The following is a 17265-nucleotide window of genomic DNA, read 5'->3' on the forward strand; positions in this document are numbered from 1 at the left end:
TGTTTTCCCCCTTGTTATGCTATCCCGCTCCCACTCTCTAACACCTTGGGATGGCCCGGTTTTTATTGCATGTTGGGTTTTTTTATGCCTTTACTGTCGATTCCTTGTTTGATTAAGCACCTGCACATTTTGCTGGATTTTGGGCAAAACCGGATGATAAAGATATTACGAGGGCGACCTCATTTATACGGTATGATATTACGGAGGACTACACTACTGCTCCTCATGGATAGGATGCATGGCGGATATAACGGCGCGAATTTGTTGAATTGTTTGCTTTCTTTCTTTCATACATTTACACCTTACCAGTTCCCTCTTCCCATACCCCTTGGATCCCTGGCCATCGCTGCACTTGTTCCTGTTTTATTATTCCCTGCATAATCCATCTAAACCAGCCCGCTCACGCGAACTGCATTTGATTCCCCCCTACTTCTCATGAAGTACATTGCTTTGTTTACCTATTCCATCATGCATTTATTCCCAACGCCTTACTTACATTTACTTTATCATCTATCAATCTCGTTTCTGACGCACGCCGCGACTGAAAGCAATCAAGCCGCTGTCTGTCGGATGTTGACAGTACCGTTTTATTTTTGTTTCCTCCCAACTGAACTGAGCGGCCATACCGTACATACAGAAGTACCTTTCCTTAGTAATTCTCCTCAGTGCCACTTCCCACTCACCGCATCTTTTGCGTCACTCTTCTCTCTTCACACAAACAGACCCGTCTTTTGGTCCTTTTTGGCATTCGAATCTGTCCAGTCAGTTTTCCAAAGGCCAGTTCATGCCGAGACTCAACTAAGAGCCCAGACTAGACGTCATGATATGTACATCTACCCGATCGCCTATCCTCGGTACAAGGGTGTTACACTTTAAACCCACCTTGTGCACCCAGCCAGCCCGTGTCTCTATCGGTACCCCCGGCTTGGTTTTATGTACCAAGTACCCAGTATTTGGATCCTGCAGACCGATCCAACCCGGGAGGCCTGAATTTTGGAGTCGGAGGTACTTCGATACGTAAAGCACTGTGGCTGCTAGTTAGGTACCTAAGGCAACAACTACTTAACTATTACTAGTTACTGCTGCTAGCGACTGCTGTAAGCAGGGTCCGGAGTAAACTTACACAGCACAATTATCCATCCAACCAATAATTCTCGCTCCCTGGTCTCCCCTGTCTGTTGTTCGGGCTGGAGTCTGCCAAGATGGATGGGTGCCATGTCGGCTGCCCAGTGCACCTGCACCTGCGCACCCTCTTCGATTACCCAGCGTCTTCTGATCAAAAAAGTCGACTCCAACCTCAAATTCAAGCAGGATCAGTGGTTAGGTAGGGAGGGAGGTCGAGTAAGGTATCCCTCCAATTTACCTCTTTTGGTTCTGTCCCACACCACCAAGCACAAAACACTCGGCTGACTGCATAATTCAGCCCATCCCGACAGATTACAGAACCTGGCAGTATGTAGGGCACAGGGCACCGCAAAAGCAGGTTGCAGACTACTAGACTTGACTAGACTAGACAAAAACCACCTCCAGGCTTGCGTCGTGCTGCGCCTCAGGAACTCTATTCCCTATTTTCTTTTTCTTTTTGAATCTTGCCTTTCTTTGTTTCTTTGTTCCATAATGGAGGTTCCATCACCAACCAACCCTCCGTAACTTCAGACAGCTGCGAGGATAGGTTCTCCTAATGTCGGGGTCTCGGATAGTAGGATGTTTCGGGTAAGTGTCCCGGTGAGGGCTGGACAAATATGATCTTATCGATAGCAGGCTTTGCGGGATGCGAAGTGCTGTGCTATCCAAGGCCTGGACTAGAGGTCGCCCAAGCCTTCCTATCTTTGTCGAGGCTACCTCCACTGTCCCATATGTCTGCAGTCGATGAGGGCCCGAGCTTCTTTCTTATTCCACCCTACTTCCGTACCTTCTACTGCCTATTATGGCAACCACAGATGTTATATACTCCATTAGTACTACCCTTGTTTACAGTATGTGCTAGCGCTCATAAGGATCTCAGATCAACCAGTGGGTACGAAAACTCCCCTGTCCTCCATCAGTTCAGCAATACTCCGATCCGACAACTCAGGCAAAAGCCTCGCGAGTACGGTCTCAATGATCGAGTAGATCAGATGCTTGTTGCAGTACTCATCTTCGAACAAATCAAGGATTTCGGTCTCAATAGTCGAAGCGAGGAGCTCCTCTTCCGCGTCACCGTCACTTCCAGTGGCCCCGGCAGGCGGCATAAAGGCATGGACTGGCTCTCCAATTTCAGGCTCGGAATCTTGGAACTGGCTTAGAGATTGAGCCGTAAATCGAAGAGGCATCGAGTTTCTCTTAACAGCAGTCTCCGATGCAACTCCGAGTAGACGGCGTGCGATTGGGCGCGGTATCAGGGATAGAATTCCGAGTGCACACTTGCGCCTTATCGAGGCGATTTCGGCGGCATTTGAGACGCGCCGCTGCTGATCCGGCGACAAGGGAGGCGATCCCGCAGTGGCCGCTATATGAGCCTGCATTATTGCATTGCCGCCGGATGCGGTAGTCGCCTGCGTATTATTATTGATAGTCGAAGGCTGCGCCCCTGTCGGGGTTGACGCAGTCGATGTCGGCTCTTCAGTGCCATTAACACTCCCTCCAGGCTTCGGACGAGTATTATGCGGGAAAAGCGCCTCTCGCGATGCAAGTAGAAGATTGGGTAACAAGGTGGGGGTGAGCACATACTCCTGGATGTTCTCGTGGAGGAACCTAGTGGAGAATCAAATGTCAGTGAAAAAAAGACGCATTTCTTTTTCTTCTTTTTTTGTTTTTCTTCATTTGGTCAGAGTTTGCGAGCGATGTTCGGAAGAGGAGGGCACAAAAACAATGACATAAAATAAGAATAAAAAAGGAAGGCTAGCAAAGGTGGTTCCCAAAACCTCGATAGAGACCAAACGAGAAGACGACGGAGCTAGCGATAGGTGTGGAGAAGCAGTTCAATTCGGGCCCTGGCAAGTCTTTCCCTTCATTGCAGGGATGCCAGATGTCCCGTCTTTCTCTGTCCGTTTTTGGCAGGAGTTGGTCAGATGGATCGCAATCAAGATATTTCACCATTCGATGCGTGCGCGGTGGGAGCGAACAGGATCTGCCTGATCAGAGGAAATCGAGAAGCTTGGGCCAGTTACGGGGACGATTGGAAAGGCCCCTCAATTCTGGAGACGTTGATGACGAATCTGAATTCTCAGATCCAGAAGGCTTTTTCTTCGGCGCGTGCATCGTCAATCAGAAAGAGCCACCGGGCATCCACAATTTTGGTGGAACATCATAGGCTTACTCCCCAGGCCTGAACACGAGAAGAGCCTTGGAGCCCTCCTCGGCTGCAGGTCGAATTTCAAAATTTATGGACAAGGAATTTCGCTGATTGGCTGAGAAAAAAAAGGAAAATGCAGGCGAAACGGGTTGCTCCAGTGGTCCTTCGATGCGAAGACCAAGGCTCTCATGCGGGATCGCTGTGAATGCCCGTGATTGCGATGTCAAAATTCCCAGTGCTCTTTTGGGGCTGAATGCAATAATGGCGCCCCGCCACCCTTTCGATCAGCACTCAGCAGACGTGAAAACTTGAATGTGGATTCCATATTTTGCCGATTTCTTGTCCTGTTGGGGAGGCTGGGGGTGGCTTCTTCAGCGTTGATGACGGTGAAGACTGGATCCAGCACGGGACGGAAAGGGCCGGGCCTGTCCAATTCGACCACAAGCATTGAATGGACCAAATTCAGAACAAAAAACGTTGAACTCTGAGTTTCGCCGTCAAGACAGCCAATCGGCAACCGGGGAGATAACCAATTTCCGTGCGATTCAAGAGAGAAGGCCTAGACAAGTGGCGACCATGCTATTGCAGCACAAACAGACTCAACATCTGTACAAAATGAGAAGTGGTCCCGAAGGTCGGCCAGGGGGTCTGTCGTCTGTCGGGGACCCCTCGTATTGACGATACGTCCTTGGTTATATGACGGTATTTTGAGGTCAGGGTGCGTAACGCCTGATACCAGAATGCACCAGCGAATGAGAGCAGGCTGCCGCAGATTGCGAAGGATGCGCGGTGCACCCACAAGCAGATCAAGTGATCGATGCAGCATGCGAGCAATGTAAATCTGCTGCATTGACGTCCCGCTGGTCGTCGACCCTCTGCCAATGACTCGCTTAAAGCCGCCGGACAGAGAAAAACACTCGCCAGCGCCATTCGTCGATCATCGTTCGGAGATCAAACCAGACACGGCATCCTCGACAAACCATTCGCTCGCAGCCTTCAACTGAAGAGCGAGCTGCGCTTGATTATTTCCGATTCTTTCGTCAAGGCAGGCCGGGGCCATGTGGATTCGGACAGGTCCGTGATACATGGTGCGACGGTGGGAGGGGTCGTAGGGGAAGGACCAAAGGAGAGAAAGGAGCCCAAAATTCCAAATCAATGCGAGGAGCGACTCACCTATCAAGAGTACTGCTGGTGTCCCCTACTTTTCCTGGGCCCGCCAGGATTAAATATTGGAGGAGGGCTAACAATCCTCCTAGCCACGGCATTCGCTGGGGGATATTCAGTAACTGCGACAGCATGCCATAGAGTCGATAACCAAGCACCGGGCGCTTTCCCATGTCGCCGTATTTCGGGCCTAACTCGTCCACAAAACTACGCGAAGGAGTTGGGCGCGAAACAAACATCGCCGGGGCTGTGGAAGCATTGCGAAGTAGGCCCGACACAATAAAGCGTAGTGTCACATATGCGAAAAAGGCATACTGAAGGAGGCACCATATCCAGCTTGGAGTCTGTGATTGGGAACTCAAGGGTGTGTGATCATTCTCATCGTTTTTGCTTGAAAGCAGGCCAAATTGTCGTAGTTGGTTTGGAGGAGATGGCTTTGATTCTGTCATATCAACCTTGTCTCCACCGTTGTTTCTTGAGAGCACTTCCAGCAGCTTAGCTGTACTCTCCCACAAGAATCTGCTTTCGCAAACCTTCCCGCTCACTTCGTTTCCGAGAATAAGGTCCGCCAGAATGTCGCTCGTCAAGGTCCGCAGGCATGCATTTTCGAGATCCTCAGTGGGAAGAAGAATAGCCAGAACGCCGTTCACTAATAGTCGTCGGTATACAGCTTCGTTCTCTCGCTGCTGAGAAACAGATTTCGCATCAGAGGGGTCCGGAACAGGTGAGAGGCCTGGTTGCGGATTTAAGGCATGGTATATTTCCCGCGGGTATGGCGACAGTCCCGATAGCTCAGACTGCTCTTTGGCCAGTCGATACGCTGATTCCCAGAAGCGTTACGGTCAGCACATATTCCACGGCTTCCTCGGACGGATATACAGTGACCACTGCTTACAAACGATATGCCCTTCCACCAATCCAGAGATATCGTCCAGAACTAGCTGTGCAATATCTATCTCCCGCAGCCTTTGCTCAAGAGCCCGGGTGCAATGCGCGATCAGCTGGACCACCTCATTGATAAGAGCTTGATCGGATGTAATCTTCGAATACCAGGACGAAATAAACTCCTTTATTATTATGGCAATTAAAGCGTAAAGTTGACGATCAACGTCATTAGAGCTGGTAAGCGGTGGTAATAGCTCCTCTGGAGCATATGGGGAAGCGGCACCGCCAGAGCCTCCTAGATGAGGACAAAGAACGCGTCGAATCAGTGCAGTGGTAGCCTTGTCGCTTGTGCTATTGGGCTGTTCATCGCGGTGCCCATTCTTCGCCTGCTGCGCCCGGTGGGAAGACTGCGAAGGAGCTGTAGTGGTCGGGGAAGCTGGGACGACTGTTGACTTGGAGCTGGAAGTAGTCTGGCCTGATTTGAGTTGGGAAAAGGGTTGGAGGCCCGGAACAACAGGGTCGGTGGTCATTTCATCGCAGTTGAAGCGTAAATTGAGCTGAATCAAGCGGAAAGCTAACGGAATCGGGGGGGTTGATGCAGCAGCATCGGTGACATCTGCAACTGCAAGGTCGTCGGCCGCTCCAAACGCGACGAATGAGACGTCACAGAGCTCCTAATACGGAAATCAGGGCTTAGGGCTGGGTTGCGATAAGTGCTTATCGCATCCCCGCCCCTCAGGGACCGCGGAGAACTCCGGACTATTTACATGCTTCGAACTCAAGTTTGTTCAAAGATATAAAAACTTTGTCCCAAGACACAGTGGTTTACCGCTTCAAATTCCATCCATGAGTGCCTCAATAGACACTCCAATCCCTCTCTGGTTGGATTGCGATCCTGGTCTGCTGCCCATACCCTTCTTCATTGTCCTCCGTTCACCATAATGCTGACTATATTGCTCTCCAGGTCACGATGTAGGTGTCATCCAATGCACAGTCTGCACCTAAATTCCCAAAAAGCTCACATATTCTTCGTTGGGTATATAGGATGCGTTCGCTATCCTTATTGCAGCTCATCACCCATCCTTGAACCTTCTGGGTATCACAACAATCCATGGCAATGCCTCTTTAGAGAATACTACCATCAATGCTACAAGAGTGCTGGAGGCTATCGGAAGACCGGAAATTCCTGTATATCCCGGGAGCAACAAGCCGTTCTGCAGACCTGCCATGCACGCCCCTAACATCCACGGTCGGTTGCCCCAAATTGATACCATCAATTCTGTACCGCCAGCTAACCAAGGATCGAACACAGGCGAATCAGGTATCGACGGAACTGAACTTCTTCCTAAAGCTTCAAGGGCCCCAATTACGGACAGGAACCCTATCCTTGCGATGCGCGACGCCCTTATGGCCCAGCCGAAAGGTACACCCTGGGTCATAGCTACAGGTACATTGACCAACATTGCCTTGCTATTCGCCACCTTTCCGGAAGTCGCGGCGCATATCAAGGGTCTCAGTATAATGGGCGGTGGAGTTGGGGGTGGTTTTGCCAATGCGCCAATCAGCAGATTGGCCGGGCATGAGAACAGGATTGGCAATATAACTCCATCGGCAGAGTTCAACATCTACGTATGTGATGGTCCCGAGCAATGCTTGACGCTCATTCGACCCTAACCTTCAGCCTTTCCCAGTGTGATCCCGAAGCTTCTCAATCAATTTTCAGCAATGCCATTCTCGCACCCAAGACCTATTTGATGTCGCTAGATCTGACGCACCAAGTCCTCGCCTCGCGAGATGTACAAACCCGCATTCTACATGGAGACGGCGACGCCACCACGCCTCCAACCGTGCTCCGTCAAATGTTATATGAACTACTACTCTTCTTTGCGTCAACCTACGAAACCGAGTTCGGATTGACAACGGGCCCTCCACTCCACGATCCTCTCGCCGTAGCCATAATCCTATCCACACTGAATCCGGAATTTGCTAGCAAACACCCTGACCAGGCTGTGAAATTCGACGATCGTGATGGGGAGCGATTTTCAGTCACTGTTGTAACTGACGGGCTCCATGGGAAGGATGTCGCTCTTGTGGGCCAGCTGGGTCGTTCTGTAGTTACCAGTCACCCCACCGGTGTCTGCATCCCCCGTGGTGTGGATTTGGCTGCATTTTGGGGTGTTATTTTGGACTGCATTAAACGGGCAGATAGCTTGAACGCTACGCGAACAACAGCATAAACCACAAGAGCCCTACTCGCCACGATAAAGGGAAATCCTAGAGCACATATGGTTGAATAGAGGGTACATACACTAGAATCTTAAATTGAGAAAATACAAACCGGAAAACTACTGGTAGTGGTGCCGATATTCAAATTGACAAATTGGTAAGGCAGTCGTCCTGTTTCGTTTAAGCTTCTGGTTTATACAGTTGCTATGCTGGTGTATAATTTACCCTACACCTACCGTATTAATAAACCATTGGACGGCTAAGACCATCACTCTTGGTCATATCATTCGGTATCCAAAAAAAGAAAAAGAAAAGGAAAGCCGTCAGTGTTTCAGGGTGTTCCGGTAGGACGCTCAAAACGAATCCAAGGGACTGGGGTTGTGTATGGTAATTCTCTGGTGAGCTACCTTGTCATGGCCTTGTGTAAGTTGTCAGGGCTTTGATGGCTTTCGCTCAGTCAATGCTGGGTCAATTGCATATGGGGATTTCAGAATTGCAATCTCTCCGGTTGGATTTACCGTCATAACCTGAAATTTTAGAGTAGCCACACCTAAGAGCCCTGTTGTTGATTTGACCGTACATAGGTCGACCGCACCAATTCACGCGGCCTTTGGAGACCCAGGGGGCGGTCTATAGCGTCGAAAGAGGCGACTCTAGCCATAGATGCTCAGTGCCATTCATATAATTCAAGGGTATCATAAGTACGGACTTGTAGAACGAATCATGTTTCATACTGTTTGGATCGCTCAATAACGCAGCAGGTCCATATAGAACCGCAGTATCATCTCCTTCTCGTTGAATCATCTCGATCAACGGTATTAGCGGTCAAGAATTCAGACACGATGCGAGAGCTTTGGATGGCCATGATTTTGGTCAGTTCCAGGCATGTTGACCTTCTGCTCAAGTTGCCTGGGAGCAGAGAAAAGGAGGCCGAGGGCAAGCCCCAATCATTCAACTAAATTGGTAGACCAACGACACTTGAACACCGGTAAGCCTCATGGGACCCTAGAATATGCGATGGCAGTGTTGTATGTTTTAGGAGAAATGCAACGCTCCGAGAACCTGGTCTGCATGGCGCTCAAGACCTCGTATACTTGGACAAACGACCGAATCGGAAGAATCGCCTTCGGACCGGCGGTGGAGCGATTCAGGATACATGGCTCCGCTGAAGAACACAATCATCGACGATTTTGTTAGAAGCATGAAACACGTAGCAAAGGTGCGGTGGTGATTTTGGGGGCAGTGGCGATAGCGACACAGCCAGGAAATGAGGCTGAAGAAGGCAAAGAGTGTAATCCTGGCCATAAGCATGTCATTCGAAGTCGAGAAACTCCAGGAGACGGTCAAAAAGATGGCGCAATTTGTATACAATTCGGGATGCTCGGGTGAGAGGATCAGATGTTGAGCAGCAGAGATCGTGGTCCGTTTCAGAGTCGGCCAAGTTTGAATATCCTCGCTCTTTTCTTCACTCCGCACTTCTCTCCATCACTTTCGCTCCCCCATCTCGTCCTCTCGCCTCCTCATCATTTTCTTGCTATCCACGCCGTTCTTTCCACCTTTTTATGATTTTTTACCCCGGCGTCAGGTCGCTCGCTACATGCCTTCTCCCATCTGGCGCACCGTTTCTGCGCCTTCTCACGACCAACCCAGCCATTAACCCCGGATATCATGCCCCCGGCCAATTCGCCCAATGTACGTTTTCCTATTTGATTCCTGCGGGAAATATCGCAGGAGCACCTTGCATCTGGATTCCGTCCGGAATCAGATTCCCCCGCTGCGCCATGGGCCTTTACTTATCGCTCCGTCTCTGCAGGATGCCCCCTCCCGATCGCCCTTGGCTGCGACACCCTCTCTTCCATCTATCCCCACCGCTGTGTCGGACGATGCCCATAATGATAACGTGAATTTCTTGCGATCGCGTGTACGCTCTCCGCCCGACCCTTCGTCCTCCTTGCTCAGCCGCCAGCGCCGCCGCCGACAACATATTCTCTCCCAGTTGAATATCGATCCGATGGACCTTAATGAGAACATGGCGGTAGAAATCAACCGTCGAATGCCAATCCTGCGTCGCCAGTTCCCCGATCCTGACGAAGAGAGCTACGGCACTATCAACAACAGCAATTTACCCAACTACGAAGGTCGAGTTTCAAATCCTCGTGGGCTATACGGCTGGGCTCCCGCTTTCGACGACGAAGGCGATGATATCCCGTATCCACCAATACACAATAATGCGCTATCATCATGGCTTGGCCGGCTTTCCGAACGCAGTAACTCTAGACGTCCTGCGCGCCGCGATGGTACACCCAGGAATCCCCAGGCGAATCCCAGCGACCTAGCGGACAGTAATCATCAATCGAATGACACCTCTGGGTCAACGACAGAATCTCTACTACAGTCAATACAACGTCAGCCAAGGTTCTCTCGGACGAGGACCCTACATGATTACCTTTTAGATCGCGCAGAGGAACCCCGCGAACGATCTGGCGTCGAATCCTCGCCTCGGGCTTATCGGTTCCTTCCCAGCGGTCGCAGCGAACCGCATCGAGTCTTAACACATAATGACCTTCGCGCGCGGGTCAGTGCTCACCGACAAATGCACTTAGATAATCCTCCTAGCCCTCGATTGAAAGAGACGATACGCTATCTCGATAGGTTACGCTATTCTAGTTCATTCGAGGAAAGCTTGTCATCTGCAGCCGCCGGGGGATTCGTTCAATTAGATCTTCTTTCTTGGGACGAAGACGACTTTATACTCGACACTTCTTCAATATGTCCGCCGCCGGTGTGCTCATGGCTTCGCCCAGGCATGACATTCTCAGGGTTCCAAACAGCTGCCAGCAGTACCGGCCTCGTCCTTCCCCAGCAAGGGCCCAGTCCGTCCTCTAGTGATCCAATGATCGTTAATGGCAGTGACCAAAACCGCATCAGCGTACAAACATCGAATGGAAGACGATATTTCGCCAGTCAAGTCTACAACTTAGGCAACGGCAAGGAGGAGAACTGGCCGGTCAAAGTAACCATTCACGATATCAACGTCCACGACATGACGCTATCAGGGACCATGGAGGCGTACAATATCCCCGATAAGGCCTCGCCGTCCCATGATGCACATATTGTGACATTCCTGGAGGGCGAAATAATCGACTTCAATTCACATACACTGGAGACGAAGAATTTCAAAGCAGACGCCGAGATTGATTGCACATATTGGCGAAAACTACAGCCATTCAAAAATTTAACGGATGAAGAGATGACACGGAACCTCGTGAGCCGTAAATGGATCACAGAACAGCTGTCCAAGGGGTGGATCCTGATGAGATGGAAGGGTTTGTTCAGTCTTCACCCCCCCGCTTCAACACCTATCTAACAATCTATAACTACAGAACGATGTTTCATAACCCCTACAGACGCGCGACAGGGACTCACGATATCAGGATTCTATTACATTTCCTTGCATCGCGAGAGCGGCAACATCGAAGGGTTATATTATGATCCCGGTAGCTCACCATACCAACAGCTGTCATTGAAACCGGAAACAACGAAGATGACTCGACCTTCATACAGCTTCCGTTGATACCCTTTTTTTTTTTCTAAAATTGCACTCTAACGTTGACTTTTTTATCTTCGAGGCGTTCGGGTTGGGCGTATCATACAATCTGCATATCAGGTGTTGTCAAATTTACGACTTTGGACCTTCTCATCCATATCCAGCCTTCCCATTTTACTGTCGGGAGTCATCAGGACTGCTTGTCTTTAGGTAGACAATAAACCAACTACACATTGCCCAAAGATAAGACGCATTTCTTCACTCAATCTTTTTTATTCTCAGCCCATAGATGGTAGATTCTCAATTCTGAACAGTCACATATGGTAACTTAGGGCGGCGTGCACGACTATGACAGAATAAAAAGAATTCTCGCCAGCAGACAGATAGTTAAACCCCTCCAGCACAATTCATAATCATATCACATAAATCCTCCCATCCATCAATGCCGTTTCAAAATTCAAGAATGATCAATCTACTGCTCGGTCTGGAAGTAGTTGAGGAGGACGGAGCGCTCCTGGGACTCCTCACCCCAGTCCTTGACAACGACGCAAGAGCAGTTGACAACCTTGCGGGCGTTACCCTCACGGTCGAGCTGGCCTGTAGCAAGGAAAAAGTACCTGTTAGCCCACTGCATCCCGCCAAAAAGAAAAAAAAAAGACCACACTGAGAAGGTAAAAAAAATTATGGTGAAACATACAAAGACCAACCCACTCGCCGAGCATCTTGCCATCGGGGACCTTGATGAGAGGGATCTTGTGCTCAGAGCAGAGAGCAACAACGAGCTTCTTGTAGGCCTCCTCCTCACAGCCCTCGTTGAGGACACACATGTGAGCCTGGCGACGGTCAAGGGCCTTAGCGGCCTCACGGAGACCACGGGCAAGACCGTCGTGGATGAGAGAGATGCGGAGAACACCCTTCAGAGCGTCGAGGACGGACATCTGGCCGCCAGCGCCAGACTCGGCGGGGACCTCGACCTCATCAGCGGCGACAGGGGGGTTGGAAGCGGTCTCTTCTCCGTCCGACTGTCAAGAAAAAAAAAGTGTTAGCAGTCGAATGGATGCATAGTGATGGTGGCTGGTCCCAATTGTGCAGGGTTTTGATATTCGTGGCACGCACCATTTTGATGATATGTTAGTAGGGTGTTTGAATGTCGGAATATCCTCGAAGAGTCGTGGTGGTATAAGGGTGGAATCTTAGATTGTGGGATCGTGATGCTAATTTCCGTCGTGCTCGCCTAGATCCGGATCCGTGTGCCCTACGGTTCTTAGTCATTGTCACGTGTTTATCATGGTGTCACGTGTTTGCTACTCGATACCCGTTCTCTTGGTGGTGGTTTCCAAAGTTCAATTATTATCGAAGTGGTATTCAAGGAAATGTGGCTGCAGCCTAGAGCCGCATCATCTATCCAACTATTCCTATCATGTATTGCGTCACAACAGAGGTATCATAGTCATACAGGCAAGGAAAATCGTCCATCTGTACAAGTAATCCGGACTGAACGGAAGAAAATCAGGCATATGTACTCGGCTGGCTGTGCCCATAGCCATTCGTCAAGCCTTGTTCGTAAAGAAGAGCAGGGTTGCCGATATGCGGTGGTCCATTAATAAGCCCATTTGGTTGCAGAGCAGCAGGGTTCAAGATTGGTTCTTCGTCGATATGCATCTTCAAGAATTGCATGTCCAACCCGTGTAGATGCGGAATATGTGGAACGAGGTCCATGAAATCGGATAGCTGGAAAAGTCAGTTTAATGATACCGCAAGAATAAGAGGTTCGAAGCGTACCTTGACCCAAAACACGTGTTCCATACTGAAATACTTGCTCCGGGTTTCACTATCCTTCTGCATGATCTGTCCAAATGACGCCGTCAAAAACTCTGTATCATCTGCTTGCACAAGCATTCGTCGTGTAACTCGCCATAGGTTCATTCGCTGCGATGGCGTCACGTCACGCTTCTCCCAACTAGCGTATTGCGATAACTGGAGGTCGTTTGTAGCTAACAGCGGCGCGACGAGATAGTTTGGAACCCATCGCTCATTCGCAAGGTCGGCATTGCAACCAGGATCAAGCTGTTTGGTTTCGGCGGTGACTATTGGCATAAATTTCCGCAGCCATGAGTGACTTCGTGCTTGGGTGTCACTTGATCCGACAAGGTTTGCTGCTATGCAGAGCCGGCTAGGGAGTGCATCCCGCCGTCGTTGTTCATGCTCTTCCTGTTCCCTACGGAGTCGTGCAAGTCGTTGCCTTTCTTGTTCCAGTCGCTTTTGACGCTCGTCCTCGGCTTGTTTAATACGTCGTTGCTCGGCTTCTTTTCGTTTTCGCTCTTCTTCGGCCTTCTCCTGGGCTACGCGAGCCACCCGAGCTACTCGTTCTTCCTCTTCCTTTTGAGCTCGAGCCTTTTCTGCTTCCGCCTCTGCAACGGCCCGCGCTTCTTCGGCTATTCGTTCTTGCTCTGCTTTTTCGACCAACTTTTGTTCAGCCGCCTCGCTGGGAATGCTCTGTGGCTCGACATCAGCATCGGGTTCGGCTTGGTCAACCAGCGACTTATGTTCCGATGTCTCTTCCGTGTCGGGAACTTCTTTGTCCGTATCCGCCGCCTTCGCTTCCTCCATGGGAATGTCAGCCAGGTCGCTCGTTTCGTGCTTTTCCCGTTCTTCTTTGACCAAATTTCGGTCTTTGGAGGAAGCAATGCGTGAATCCTCCAAACGATCGGTCCTCGAATCACTGGAGCCAACATCGTGCTTTTGCCGAGGAGGCGATTTGATACCATCAGCTGCAGCTGTATGGTGTCTCTTTAAACCTCCATTGGTAACATTTGGCGCCCCTTCCTCTGACAGGACCCTTCTCTTCTTCTTTAGAACATCGCGATTGTGACGCTCGGACTCAGGCCCGCGAGAACGAGGTCGTTCAGGACTAGCACTGCTACGTCCACGCTTCAGCTGTGGTGTTCTAGAAACGGGTTCAGAAGAACGGTCTGGTCGGGACTTAACATTATCCTCCCGGCCCGATAATGAGTCCGATGAGGGTAAGCTGGGCATCTTGCGATCTCGATCCTGGGGTGGTCGTCCCGCGATCAGGCGCCTTCGTTTGATAACATCATCGCCCCTGGCTGAATCACCATCCTTTATCGACGACACAGGTTTCTGCCTGGGTGGTTCGGTGCGAACTGTGTCTGAGTCTGAATGCGTGTGTTTCGGACGAGAAATTCCAGGGCCTATTTTATCTCTCGGATGAGCAACCCCCTTCTTCTCTCTTGAGATAGGTAGATCCTTGGGTGAATCGCGGGCCCCAGGACTTCCGTTTTTCCTGGACCGAGAAACGGGTGATGAGGATTCTCTACGCATGGCTCGTTTTGCGTCCTTCTCCCTTTCCCGCCTTTGACGTGGGGAGAGGTCGGACTTGCGCTGTTTCTTATTCTTGACATAGTTGTCGTATGCCTCCTTGAGCGTATCATATTCTTCCTCCCAATTGTCTGCTCTGCGCTTCTTTGATATTTCGAAATAGGTCAGGCCATCATAAAGTCGACGGGCCGGGTTAAACCCAGGCTGATCTAGAAAAAGCTTGATCACAGCTAGGTTTCCACGGCCAATTGCAGCAAGCATTGGGGTGTTGTGACCGGCTTTCTGGGACGGCACTGGAGCGGGATCAGGCTCCGCATCCCCCATACCAAGAAGCAGCGACAAGACCTCGTCATGACCACCCTTAGCAGCGGCAATCATCGATTCCGTATCGGCTTTCTGCCCCACGTTGAGGATATTTGCAACGCCAGCAATGTCACCTTTCGCAGCAAATGCCTGGAGATTCTCGGGAGTAGCCTTGGTCCATAGCAGATCATTCCTCGTAGCTTCACTTCGCACACTCTTTCGCTTTGATGCCATGCTGCTGAAGAGGGGAGGACTACGCCCACCGCTAACCGGGGGAGAATCGCGCGGGCTAGCGCCTGATATCCGCCGAGATGAGGATTCCCGATTTGGGGGGGCGACTGTTTCTTCTGATCGTCGATTTGGTCGTGGCTTAGCCTTTGCTTCTTCCAACAGCCGTCGGATTTCATCGCAGTCATCCGGAACCAAATCACTTGGCTCATCTCCTTGTGAGTTGACGGCTCGCGGGTTTGCACCAGCTTTTAGAAGAATTCTTACGACCTCTTCATGGCCGTTCTCCGCAGCATCTATCAACGGGGTGTCTTTGTCGATGTTGCATGTTTCGACTTCGCACCCTGCAGCAATTAGATATTTGACAATAGGCGCACTACCCTCCAGAGATGCGATCTGTAGGGGTGTGTTCCCAGCGTTGTCAGCAACATTCAAATCCTCCGGGCGCTCCTCATGTTTTGCGATCACAGAATCCAATTCCTGAGCCGCACAGGCACGCGCCAAACGCGTTCTGCCATTTTGATCTCGCAGTTTCTTATAATTTGTTGGCCGTGCCGGAGACGCAGAATTTCCATCAACTGACGCGAGCTTGCGGACATACGCACTTGGATGGGGAGATCCATTTGCTGATGAAACGGACAGTCGATCTTCGGAGCCTTGTCTTTGGAAACCCGTCACCAGAGGCGTGGGTGCCTTCTTCTTTTTCCCGTTGGTAAGTTGCGGTCCAGACACAGTGCGCTTGTGCGTCTGACGAACAGGGGAGACGGAACGATCGGTGGATGCGGGTCGAGGGAGCGTTGGTCCATTACTCAAAATATGTTCCTCACGACTGCGCACAGGCGAGTCCTTGTGCCATCCACGTCGACCAATATCCGACTCCCCGTCGATACTCTCACTAAAACTTCGCTTCCTCGAGGTTCTGGCAGTCTCGGGTCTGTTAGATACAGACTGGGAATCGTCCAGTTTCTCTACCTTCACGATGGACGGTGATGCTTCTCTCTGCGGCGGGCTCGGTTGGCGCGCTTCACGTTCGCTTATATCATGACTATCATCATCCACAGGCCTGCTCTTCCTCACCTGAACATCACTTGAGGGCAGTTCATTGTCGCCAATACGTTCATTACCATCGTCACGTCGTTTCGGTTCATGTTTGATAAATTTTCGTCGTTTCTCTGGAGAGAGGGACTCGCGCCCGGACTGAATTATGGTTTCGGCCTCCGAATCGGCCTTGGGGCTTGGGGGACCGTCACCGTCCCCAGCAGAATCTATCTCCTTAACCGGAGCATGCTCACCATGAGGAACAGTCGGATTCGACGTCCTCCTTGGGGAGGGCGGCCCCAAAGCAGGCTGGCTATTCACCTTGACAGCAAACGCGTTTTGCTGTCCGGGATCCAGAGCAGCTGGCAGCGAGGAGACAGTGTCAGCATCACTCATAGCGGTAACACTCGACTTCTTGGGATTCTGCTCGACATTTTCGGAGGCCGTAACGGACAGGATGGCTTTTGGGTCAGGGACACCAGGAGTTGGGCGCGGAAGCCGGTGGTCGACCACGCTAGGTAGAGGCGGCGAGGATTGAACGGCGAGGAGTGTGGAATGAATGGTGACTGTTGGTCAAGGTCGAAAGGGCCGAGAAGATCAAACCCCGATCGGCCCAAGTTCTGTCAAGTACAGGGAGTGGTCGCGAGGCGAGGAGGGTTGGTGTGGCGGGACGAGAGTTGAAGGTGGATTGCAAGTGGCACACAGGGACGGACGAAGAATTCGGAACGATTATCGTGAAAAGGGGCGCGGATATAGGAGTCGAGGATAATAAGATAAAATGTCGAGGGCGAGAAAGGGCGGTCGTTTTGGGGAAGAAAAGAGGGTTGGGAAAGGAAAGGAGGAGGAAGGAATGGCGAAGAGAGAAGCGAAACAGTGACCTAGACTGGAACTGGGACTGGGTCTCCTGCGACTGGGGGTTGAAACTACTTTGGGTGTGGTGGCAGAATGGCAGTGGCAGCGGCCTCAGTGGCCTCAGGCTGGGACTAAAACAGCCCGTCGTAATTATTATTTGATTTTGATTATTCGTGCCATCCCAGAGACATCCACGTTTCTGTTCTCCTTCTGTCTCTTCTTGAGCTTTGGGTCCTTTGGCCACCCGAGAGAGCTTTTTTATCAACCACTGCAATGGAACGGTCTCTTCAAAGCCATGCCGTCAGAGTCTGGTCAGCATGTTAAAAGACCAATCGTGAGCTTCGAGTGCTCTCGAGGCAATAATCATCGGTCTCGTGTCAATCATCTCGAAAACGGGACAACTTCCAAG

At 50.8% G+C, this 17265-nt stretch overlaps 6 protein-coding genes across 6 annotated transcripts; 2 read left to right on the plus strand and 4 right to left on the minus strand.

Annotated features, from left to right (window-relative positions):
* Nucleotides 1-2006: 2006 nt before the first annotated feature.
* Nucleotides 2007-5853, minus strand: ASPVEDRAFT_54320 (PXA domain-containing protein; the record flags this gene model as incomplete). The annotated part of the gene is made up of 3 exons (XM_040814916.1): nucleotides 2007-2733; nucleotides 4448-5171; nucleotides 5334-5853. 3 exons carry the CDS (start codon nucleotides 5851-5853, stop codon nucleotides 2007-2009), a joined length of 1971 nt encoding a protein of 656 aa, XP_040669850.1.
* A 316-nt stretch (nucleotides 5854-6169) lies between these two features.
* Nucleotides 6170-7560, plus strand: ASPVEDRAFT_136499 (uridine-cytidine N-ribohydrolase; the record flags this gene model as incomplete). Its single annotated transcript, XM_040807300.1, has 5 exons — nucleotides 6170-6221; nucleotides 6288-6295; nucleotides 6368-6572; nucleotides 6636-6952; nucleotides 7015-7560. The coding sequence occupies 5 exons, from the start codon at nucleotides 6170-6172 to the stop codon at nucleotides 7558-7560; spliced, it is 1128 nt and encodes a 375-aa protein (XP_040669851.1).
* Nucleotides 7561-8284: 724 nt separating this feature from the next.
* ASPVEDRAFT_43546 (uncharacterized protein) lies at nucleotides 8285-9304 on the minus strand. The gene has a single exon (XM_040812845.1). It carries the CDS (start codon nucleotides 8858-8860, stop codon nucleotides 8585-8587), a length of 276 nt encoding a protein of 91 aa, XP_040669852.1. The 5' UTR covers nucleotides 8861-9304; the 3' UTR covers nucleotides 8285-8584.
* Nucleotides 8983-11367, plus strand: ASPVEDRAFT_766784 (GID4/VID24 family protein). Its single transcript, XM_040816363.1, has 3 exons — nucleotides 8983-9241; nucleotides 9363-10875; nucleotides 10933-11367. Exons 1-3 carry the CDS (start codon nucleotides 9218-9220, stop codon nucleotides 11121-11123), a joined length of 1728 nt encoding a protein of 575 aa, XP_040669853.1. The 5' UTR covers nucleotides 8983-9217; the 3' UTR covers nucleotides 11124-11367.
* A 201-nt stretch (nucleotides 11368-11568) lies between these two features.
* Nucleotides 11569-12215, minus strand: ASPVEDRAFT_30569 (40S ribosomal protein eS12; the record flags this gene model as incomplete). The annotated part of the gene is made up of 3 exons (XM_040810365.1): nucleotides 11569-11693; nucleotides 11794-12118; nucleotides 12213-12215. 3 exons carry the CDS (start codon nucleotides 12213-12215, stop codon nucleotides 11569-11571), a joined length of 453 nt encoding a protein of 150 aa, XP_040669854.1.
* A 390-nt stretch (nucleotides 12216-12605) lies between these two features.
* Nucleotides 12606-17153, minus strand: ASPVEDRAFT_54323 (putative histone deacetylase complex subunit (Hos4); the record flags this gene model as incomplete). The annotated part of the gene is made up of 3 exons (XM_040814918.1): nucleotides 12606-12827; nucleotides 12879-16570; nucleotides 17123-17153. The coding sequence occupies 3 exons, from the start codon at nucleotides 17151-17153 to the stop codon at nucleotides 12606-12608; spliced, it is 3945 nt and encodes a 1314-aa protein (XP_040669855.1).
* Nucleotides 17154-17265: the final 112 nt, after the last annotated feature.

The sequence above is a fragment of the Aspergillus versicolor genome, assembly GCF_001890125.1.
Source record: "Aspergillus versicolor CBS 583.65 unplaced genomic scaffold ASPVEscaffold_7, whole genome shotgun sequence".
NCBI classification, from domain to species: domain Eukaryota; kingdom Fungi; phylum Ascomycota; class Eurotiomycetes; order Eurotiales; family Aspergillaceae; genus Aspergillus; species Aspergillus versicolor.

Coding starts and splice junctions, on each gene's coding strand:
- ASPVEDRAFT_43546 (XM_040812845.1), bottom strand. CDS start 8,860: ATGCTTATGGCCAGGATTACACTCTTTGCCTTCTTCAGCCTCATTTCC.
- ASPVEDRAFT_766784 (XM_040816363.1), top strand. CDS start 9,218: ATGCCCCCGGCCAATTCGCCCAAT. Junction 9,242..9,362: donor CCCCGGCCAATTCGCCCAAT/GTACGTTTTCCT, acceptor CCGTCTCTGCAG/GATGCCCCCTCCCGATCGCC. Junction 10,876..10,932: donor GATCCTGATGAGATGGAAGG/GTTTGTTCAGTC, acceptor CTATAACTACAG/AACGATGTTTCATAACCCCT.